The sequence below is a fragment of the Netta rufina genome, assembly GCF_964035555.1.
Source record: "Netta rufina genome assembly, contig: SCAFFOLD_124, whole genome shotgun sequence".
Lineage (NCBI taxonomy): Eukaryota > Metazoa > Chordata > Aves > Anseriformes > Anatidae > Netta > Netta rufina.
In genome coordinates, this window is record NW_028168906.1 from 125 (window position 1) to 9,888 (window position 9,764).

The following is a 9,764-nucleotide window of genomic DNA, read 5'->3' on the forward strand; positions in this document are numbered from 1 at the left end:
TGTTTTTTGGGCCTTCACAGTAGGATTTTGGGCCCTCAGAGTGGGATTTGGGGGTTCCCAAGTGGGATTTGGGGTTCCAAATTAGGATTTTGAGGTCCCCAAGTGGGATTTTGGGGTTCCTAATTAGGATTTTGGGGTTCCCAAGTGGTATTTTGGGATCTTAAGTGGGATTTTGGGGTTTCCAGGGCCCCAAAGTAGGATTTTGGGGTCTCAGTGTGGGATTTTGAGGTCCCCGAATAGGATTTTGGGTTCCCAAGTGGGGTTTTAGGGTTCCCAAATAGGATTTGGGCTTCCTGTGGGATGTTTTGGGGTCCACCAAATAGGATTTTGGGTTCCCAAGTGGGATTTTGGGATCGTGTAAGTGTTTTTTTGGGCCTTCACAGTGGGATTTTGGGCCCTCACAGTGGGTTTTTGGTCCCGCCAAGCGGGATTTTGGGGTACCTAATGGGGGTTTTGGGACCCCCGCTGCCTTTTGGGTTTTTTTGGGGGGGGTCCAAGCCTCATGCCCCCATTTTTTGTCCCCCCCCAGCACGGGGTGCTGTCCCAGCAGTTCCTGGAGCTGAGTTTTAGGGCCCTGGGAGTGGGATTCTGGGGGCCCCAAGGGGATTTTGGGGGTTCCCAATTAGGATTTTGGGGTCCCCAAGTGGGATTTTGGGGTTCCTAATTAGGATTTTGGGGTTCCCAAGTGGGATTTTGGGATCTTAAGTGGGATTTTGGGGTTTCGAAGTGGCATTTCAGGGCCCCAAAGTAGGATTTTGGGGTCTCAGTGTGGGATTTTGAGGTCCCCAAATAGGATTTGGGGTTCCCAAGTGGATTTTGGGGTTCCCAAATAGGATTTGGGCTTCCTGTGGGATGTTTTGGGGTCCCCAAATAGGATTTTGGGGTCCCCAAGTGAGATTTTGGGATCCTGTAAGTGTTTTTTTGGGCCTTCACAGTGGGATTTTGGGCCCTCACAGTGGGTTTTTGGTCCCGCCGAGCGGGATTTTGGGGTACCTAATGGGGGTTTTGGGACCCCCGCCGCCTTTTGGGGTTTTCGGGGGGGGTCCAAGCCTCATGCCCCAAATTTTTTGTCCCCCCCCCCCAGCACGGGGTGCTGTCCCAGCAGTTCCTGGAGCTGACGGGGCGCTGCCATGCGGCCCAGGCCCGCTACCGCCAGCGCAGCCTCGAGCGGGTCCGACGCCAGCTGCAGATCAGTGGGTGCCCCCCCGGGACCCCCCCCCCCAAAAAAATAATAGGGTGGGGGGTCCCCCAAAATCCCTGGGGGGCTTTGGGGGGGGTGGCGGGAAAGGGGTTGGGGGGTGAGGGTGGAAATGGGTGGCCCCCACCTGCTGCTTGGACCCCCCTGTTAATAATTGGGACCCCCCCATTAATATTTGGAACCCCCCCATTAATTTTTTGGGACCCCCCCCATTAATTTTGGGACCCCCCCCGTTAATAATTGGGACCCCCCCATTAATTTTTGGGACCCCCCCATTAATTTTTGGGACCCCCCCATTAATATTTGGGACACCCCCGTTAATAATTTGGAACCCCTCCATTAATTTTGGACCCCCCAATTAATTTTTGAGACCCCCCCCTTAATGTCTGGAATCCCCTCCCTAATGTTTGGGACCCCCCCACTAATTCTGGGACCCCCCCTAATAATTGGGACCCCCCCCATTAATTTTGGGACCCCCCCCATTAATATTTGGCCCCCCCCCTAATAATTGGGGCCCCCCCCATTAATAATTGGGACCCCTCCATTAATTTTGGGACCCCCCCAATTAATTTTGGGACCTCCCTCTAATTTTTGGGACCCCCCCCATTAATTTTTGAGACCCCCCCCTTAATGTCTGGGATCCCCTCCCTAATATCTGGGACCCCCCCCATTAATTTTTGAGAACCCCCCATTAATTTTGGGACCTCCCCCTAATATTTGGGACCCCCCCATTAATATTTGGGACCCCCCCATTAATTTTTGGGACCCCCCCCTATTAATTTTGGGACCTCCCCCTAATATTTGGGACCCCCCCATTAATAATTTGGGACCCCCCCCATTAATTTTGGGACCTCCCCCTAATATTTGGGACCCCCCATTAATAATTTGGGACCCCCCCCATTAATTTTGGGACCTCCCCCTAATATTTGGGACCCCCCATTAATAATTTGGGACCCTCCCCCTAATTTTGGGGACCCCCCCCATTAATTTTTGGGACCCCCCCATTAATATTTGGGACCCCCCCCCTAATATTTGGGACCCCCCCCATTAATTTCTGGGACCCTCCTGGTAGTTTTTGGGACCCCCCCCCTTAATAATTGTGACCCCCCCCCTCACTTTTGGGACCCCCCCCCTCAATTTTGGGACCCCCCCCGATTTTGGGACCCCCCCCCAAATTTTGGGGACCCCCCCCTAATTTCGGTGCCCCCCCCCCCAGCCGGCAACTCGGCGGTGACGGACGAGGAGCTGGAGGAGATGCTGGAGACGGGGCAGAGCGAAGTCTTCGTCTCCAACGTGAGGGGGGCACCCATGGGTGCTGGGGGGGGGGGGAGGGGGGCCTTGGGGGGGGCACAGGTCCCACCGATCCCCCCCAGCACCCATAGGTCCCCCGCAGCACCCATGGGTGCCATAGGTAGCCGGCGGCACCCATAGGGACCCAAAGGGGCCAAGGATGCCCTATAGCACCCATGGGTGTCCCATAGCACCCATGGGTGTCCATAGCACTCATAGGTGTCTTATAGCACCCATAGGTGTCCTGCAGCACCCATAGGTTCCTCAAGGTCCTGTAGGGCTCCAGTAGCACCCATAGGTGTCCCATAGCACCCCATAGGCAGCCAGTAGCACCCATAGGCAGCCAGTAGCACCCATAGGTGTCCTACAGCACCCATAGGTGTCCCATAGCACCCATAGGTGTCCTACAGCACCTGTATGTCCCTAAAGGTCCTACAGGGCTCCAGTAGCACCCATGGGTGCCCGGTAGCACCCATACACATCCAAAGGCCCCATAGCTGCTCTGTAGCACCCATGGGTGCCCAGAGGTCCCTCAGCTTCCCAATAGCACCCATGGGTGCCCAGTAGCACCCACACACATCCAAGGGTTCCCTACCTGCCCTATAGCACCCATGGGTGCCCAGAGGTCCCACGCCTTTCCAGTAGCACCCATGGGTGCCCAGTGACACCCATAGACATCCGAGGGTCCCCTACCTGCCCTATAGCACCCATGGGTGCCCAGAGGTCCCTCAGCTTCCCAAGAGCACCCATGGGTGCCCAGTAGCACCTATACACATCTGAAGGCCCTATAGCTTCCCAGTAGCACCCACGGGTGCCCAGTAGCACCCATACACATCCAAAGGTCCCCTACCTGCCCTATAGCACCCAAGGGTGCCCAGCAGCACCCATGGGTGCCCCTCCCCACCCCCACAACCACGCAGACACCGGGACAACGGGCGCACCCCTGGGTCTCGTGGGCCACCCCTGGGTGTCGGGGGGCACCCATGGGCGTCGGGGGGTCCGGGTGGGGGTCGGGGGCACCCATGGGTGTCAGGGGGCACCCATGGGTGCTGGCGCAGGTGCTGGGGGCGGCGCGGGCGACGCGGGCGGCGCTGGACGAGGTGACGGCGCGGCACCAGGAGCTGCTGCGGCTGGAGCGGGGCCTGCGTGAACTGGGAGACCTCTTCATGCTACTGGGGACCACCGTGGAGGGGCAGGTGGGGGAACTGGGAGCACTGGGAGGGACTGGGAGGGCACTGGGAGGGGCTGGGGAGGGAGTGGGAGGGGCTGGGAGGGGATTGGGAGGCACTGGGAGGGACTGGGAGGGAACTGGGGGGTGTTAGAATGGAATAGGGGGGCACTGGGAGGGAACTGGTGGGGACTGGGAGGCACTGGGAGGGACTGGGAGGGGATTGGGGGGCACTGGGAGGGACTGGGAGGGGGTTGGGACGGACTGGGGGGCACTGGGAGGGACTGGAAGGAGACTGGGAGGGAATTGGGGGTTACTGGTCCATACTGGGAAGGGACTGGGGGGCACTGGGAGGGACTGGGAGGGTACAGCAGTGTCCTGGGCAGCTGTACTGGTGCCTACTGGTCCGTACTGGTGTATACTGGTCCATACTGGTTTATACTGGTCCACAGTGGTGCCTACTGGCTCATACTGGTGGTTCATACTGGTCCGTACCGACCCACACTGCTCCGTACTGGTTTATATTGGTTTTATATTGGTTCCTACCAGTCTGCACTGGTTTATATTGGTCTGTACTGGTTTGTACTGGTTCATACTGGTCCATACTGGTTCATGCTCATCCATACTGATGCCTAATGGTCCATGCTTGTAGCTGATACTGGTCCATACTGGTTCATAATCAGTTTTATATTGGCTCCTACTGGTCCATACTGGTTCATACTGGTCTGTACTTGTTCATACTGGCTCATACTGGTTCATACTGGTCCATACTGGTTCATGTTCATCCATACTGATGCCTAATGGCCCATGCTTCTAGCTGATACTGGTCCATACTGGTTCATAATTGGTTTTATATTGGCTCCTACTGGTCTATACTGGTCTATACTGGTTCATACTGGTTCATACTGGTTTATACTGGTGCGCAGGGGGAGGTGATCGACCGCATCGAGAAGAACATTCTGGAGTCGGGGACCTGCGTGCGCAAGGGCCACCAGCACCTGGGGACGGCGCGGGAGCACCAGCGCGGGGCGCGGCGGGTGGGGACACCGGGGGGGGGGAGGGGACACGGGTGGCACCCAAGGGTGGTGGCACCCAAGGGTGGTGGCACTTGGGTTGGTGACATTGGGTTGGTGGCACCCAAGGGTGGCGGCACTTGGCTTGGTGGCACTTGGTGACATTGGGTTGATGTCACTTGGGGTTGACGTCATCGGGTTGGTGGCACCCAAGGGTGGTGGCACCCAAGGGTGGTGACATCGGGTTGGTGGCACCTGGGGATGGTGGCATTGGGTTGGTGGCACTTGGGTTGACGTCATCGGGTTGGTGGCACCCAAGGGTGGTGGCACTTAGGTTGACGTCATTGGGTTGATGGCACCCAAGGGTGGTGGCACCCAAGGGTGGTGGCACCCAAGGGTGGTGACATCGGGTTGGTGGCACCCAAGGGTGGTGCATTGGGTTGGTGGCACTTGGGTTGACATCATCGGGTTGGTGGCACCCAAGGGGTGATGGCACCCAAGGGTGGGGGCACCCAAGGGTGCTGGCCTGTCCCCCAACCCGTCCCGCTGTCCCCCCGCAGAAGAAGCTGCTGGTGGCCGCTGCGTCCTCGTCACCGTCCCTCATCGTCGCCGCCATCATCGCCGCCACCGCGGCCACTGGGTAGCACTGGGACCGACTGGTGAGGGCACTGGGAGGCACTGGGAGGGACTGGGAGGGGTTCTCGTGGGCAACTGGGGGACACTGGGGTGAGCTGGAGGGACTGGGAGGCACTGGGAGGGGCGCTGTGGACAACTGGGGGACACTGGGGTGAACTGGGAGTTACTGGGAGGGGCAGTGGGGGCAACTGGGGGGACTGGGATGAACTGGGAGGCACTGGGGGAACTGGGAGTGACTGGGAGGGGCGCTGAGACCAACTGGGGGGCAACTGGGAGGAACTGGGAGGCACTGGGAGGAGCACTGTGAACAACTGGGGGGGACTGGGATGAACTGGGACTGACTGGAGGGGCGCTGGGGGCAACTGGAGGGAATGGGATGAACTGGGGGAACTGGGATGAACTGGGGGTGACTGGGAGGGTCTAGGGGATGAACTGGGATGAACTGGGTTGAACTGGGAGGGCACTGGATGAACTGGGGGTGACTGGGATGAACTGGATGAACTGGGGGTGACTGGAGGGTCTACGGGGATGAACTGGGATGAACTGGGTTAAACTGGGAGGCACTGGGATGAACTGGGGGTGACCGGGAGGGTCTAGGGGGATGAACTGGATTGAACTGGGATGAACTGGGTTAAACTGGGAGGCACTGGGCCACCCCCCCTACTGCCCCCCAGCCACTGACGTCACTTCCTCCCCAGGCCCCGCCCACCGCCGGCCGCCATTGGGCTCACACTACCCCCACCGGTGCCTTGGCCCCGCCCCCTGGAGAGGGGGGCGGGGCCCACTTCCTGCCTCGACTGACGTCACTTCCTGTCCCTTTAATTGGGGGGGGGGGGCGCCCCACGACCACGCCGCCATCTTGCTCCGAGCTACCTCCTGCGCCCCCCCCCAGCCCCAAAAAGTCCCAAAACGTCCCCCAAAATGTCCCCAAACCCCCCCCCAAAGTGTCCCCAAGGACCCCCACCGTGTCCCCAAATCCCCCCCCCAGTGTCCCCAAAATCCCCCCCCCGGCCCTCAAAAAGGGGAAGGGGGAAAAAAAAAACGGGGGACGAGAACCCCAAATAAAGCACTTTTCACCCCAAATTTTCGCCTCGTTGTCCCCGCCACCCCCCCCCCTTTGATGTTGTCCCCCCCTCGGTGTGACCCACATCCTGTGTCACCCCGCGGGGAGGTGACACAAATGTCACCCCCCCCCCCCAGGGCGTGAGTCATCGCTGCCGGGAACTTTGGGTTTTTGGGGTATTTTTGGTTAATTTCATAATTTTTTTAAGCGGGGGGGGGCACCGAGGGGCTTCGCCCACCGAGGGGGGGGGGGACGGGGAGGGGCTGTGAAGCCACCGTGATGGGGGGGGGGAGGACGTAAGGGGGCCTCCACCCCCCCGGCTCGGCCACAAGGAGAGGCGGCTGCGGGTGAGTACGGAGGGAGCTGCGCGGCCTCCACGGCCTCCACGGCCTCCGGGTGCTTGGTGGCCTCCTTTTCCATGGCCTCCACGGCCTCCAGGGCCTCCTTTTTTGATGTCCTTCGTGTCCTCCGTGTCCTCCTTTTCCATGGCCTCCATGGCCTCCTTTTCCATGGCCTCCATGGCCTCCTTTTCGATGTCCTCCACATCCTTTGTGGCCTCCTTTTCCATGGCCTCCACGTCCTCCATGGCCTCTTTTTCCATGTCTTCTATGGCCTCCATGTCCTCCTTTTCCATGGCCTCCATGTCCTCAACATCCTTCCTTCCACATCCTCCGTGTCCTCCTTTTCCATGGCCTCTACATCCTCCATGTTCTCCTTTTGATGTCCTCCACATCCTCTGTGCCTCCTTTTCCTTGACCTCCATGGCCTCCATGTTCTCCTTTTCCATGGCCTCTACATCCTCTGTGGCCTCCTTTTCCATGGCCTCCATGGCCTCCTTTTGATGTCCTTCACGTCCTCCACGTCCTCCTTTTCCACATCTTCCATGGCCTCCGTGTCCTCCTTTTCCTTGACCTCCACGTCCTCTACATCCTCTTTTTCCATGTCTTCCACCTCCTCTATGGCCTCCTTTTTGATGTCCTCCACGTCCTCCACATCCTCTTTTTCTATGTCTTCCATGGCCTCTGTGTCCTCCTTTTCCATGGCCTCCACGTTCTCTTTTTCCATGGCCTCCACATCTTCCATGTCCTCCTTTTCCATGTCTTCCACGTCCTCCATGTCCTCCTTTTCCATGGCCTCTACATCCTCTGTGTCCTCCTTTTCCACGTCTTCCATGGCCCTCCACATCCTCCTTTTCCATGGCCCTCCACGTCCTCTACATCCTTCTTTTCCATGGCCCTCCACCTCCTCCATGTTCTCCTTTTCCATGGCCTTCACGTCCTCTTTTTCCATGGCCTCCACCTCTTCCATGTCCTCCTTTTCCACATCTTCCATGGCCTCCGTGTCCTCCTTTTCCATGGCCTCCACCTCCTCCATGTTCTCCTTTTTGATGTCCTCCACATCCTCCATGTCCTCCTTTTCCACGGCCTCCATGTTCTCCTTTTTCCATGGCCTCTACATCCTCATGTCCTCCTTTTCCATCTTTTCCATGGCCTCCTTTTCTGCGTCTTCTACATCCTCTGTGTCCTCCTTTTCCATGGCCTCCACACCCTCCACATTCTCATTTTCCACGGCCTCCACATCCTCTTTTTCCATGGCCTCCGTGGCCTCCACATCTTTCCTTTCCATATCCTCCTTGTCCTTTCTGGCCTCCTTTTCCCTGGCCTCCACATCCTCCGTGTCCTCCTTTTCCATGGCCTCCATGGCCTCTACACCCTCCTTTTCTTCGTCCTCCACATCCTCCATGTCCTCCCTTTCCATGGCCTCCACGTCCTCCTTTTCTCTGTCCTCCACGTCCTCCCTTTCCACGTCCTCCATGGCCTCCACGGCCTCCATTTCCATCTCCTTGACGTCCTCCACGTCCTCGATCTTCTCCACGTCCTCCTTGTCCCCCTTGTCCCTCGATGTCCTCCATGTTCTCCATGTCCCCAATGTCCCCCATGTCCCCCACATCCTCCATGTCCTCGATGTCCTCGATCTTCTCCACGTCCTCCATGTCCTCCATGTCCCCCTTGTCCTCCTTGTCCTCCATGTCCTTGATGTCCTCCATGTCCCCAGTGTCCCCCTTGTCCTCCATGTCCTTGATGTCCCCAATGTCCTTGATGTCCTCCATGTCCCCGATGTCCCCAATGTCCCCAAAGACCCCCTTGTCCTTGATGTCCTCCATGTCCTCGATGTCCTCCACATCCCCAGTGTCCCCAATGTCCCCCTTGTCCTCCATGTCCTCCATGTCCTCCATGTCCCCGATGTCCCCAATGTCCCCCTTGTCCCCCTTGTCCTTGACGTCCTCCATGTCCTCCATGTCCTCCATGTCCCCCTTGTCCCCCCCCGTCCCCCCCGTCCCCCCCGCCCCCCACCCCCCCCGTCCCCATCCCCACGTCCTCCTTGTCACCTCCACCACGTCCCCACCGCGTCCCCACCACCACGTCCCTGTCCCCACCGCCGCCACGTCAGTGTCACCCCGGCCCCACGACCACGGTGCCACGTCACCGTCCCCACCACGCCATCTTCACACCCCCCCTGCGGCCACCTTGGCAGTTTCGTGTCCCCATCATCACGTCCCCACCGTCATCTCCTTGTCCCCATCACCACGTCCTTGTCCCCATTCTCATGTCCTTGTCCCCATCCCCATGTCCTTGTCCCCATCTTCATGTCCTCATCCCCATGTCCTTGTCCCCACCCTCATGTCCTTGTCCCCATCACCATGTCCCCACCATCATCTCCTTGTCCCCATCCTCACGTCCTTGTCCCCATCCTCATGTCCTTGTCCCCATGTCCTTGTCCCCATCCCCTTGTCCCCACCTCCATGTCCCCATCTTCACATCCTTGTCCCCATCTCCTTGTCCCCATCCTCGTGTCCCCATCCTCGTGTCCTTGTCCCCATCTCAACGTCCTTGTCCCCATCCTCATGTCCTTGTCCCCATCCTCATGTCCTTGTCCCCATCTTCATGTCCTCATCCCCATGTCCTTGTCCCCACCCTCATGTCCTTGTCCCCATCACCATGTCCCCACCATCATCTCCTTGTCCCCATCCTCACATCCTTGTCCCCATCCTCATGTCCTTGTCCCCATGTCCTTGTCCCCACCTCCATGTCCCCATCTTCACATCCTTGTCCCCATCTCCTTGTCCCCATCTCCTTGTCCCCATCCCCATGTCCTTGTCCCCATCCCCATGGCCTTGTCCCCATCTCAACGTCCTTGTCCCCATCCTCCTGTCCTTGTCCCCATCTCCTTGTCCCCATCCCCATGTCCTTGTCCCCATCTCCGTGTCCCCCTCCTCACCTCCTCCTCCCCTCTCCCCACAGGTCCACCACCACCACCGCCACCACCGCGATGTCCCCTCCCCACCGCCACCACCGCCACCACCGCCCCCCTGCCCCCCCCTCCCTCCCCCTCCTG

The 9,764-nt window shown here is 58.9% G+C and overlaps 1 protein-coding gene across 1 annotated transcript; it reads left to right on the plus strand.

The window, feature by feature from the left end:
• Positions 1–1,084: 1,084 nt before the first annotated feature.
• STX4 (syntaxin 4) lies at positions 1,085–6,374 on the plus strand (the record flags this gene model as incomplete). Its single annotated transcript, XM_084307108.1, has 6 exons — positions 1,085–1,193; positions 2,415–2,491; positions 3,547–3,684; positions 4,583–4,693; positions 5,230–5,328; positions 6,004–6,374. Coding segments are annotated over 5 exons (519 nt in total), but the record flags the coding sequence as incomplete, so codon positions are not given.
• Between the last annotated feature and the right edge of the window lie 3,390 nt (positions 6,375–9,764).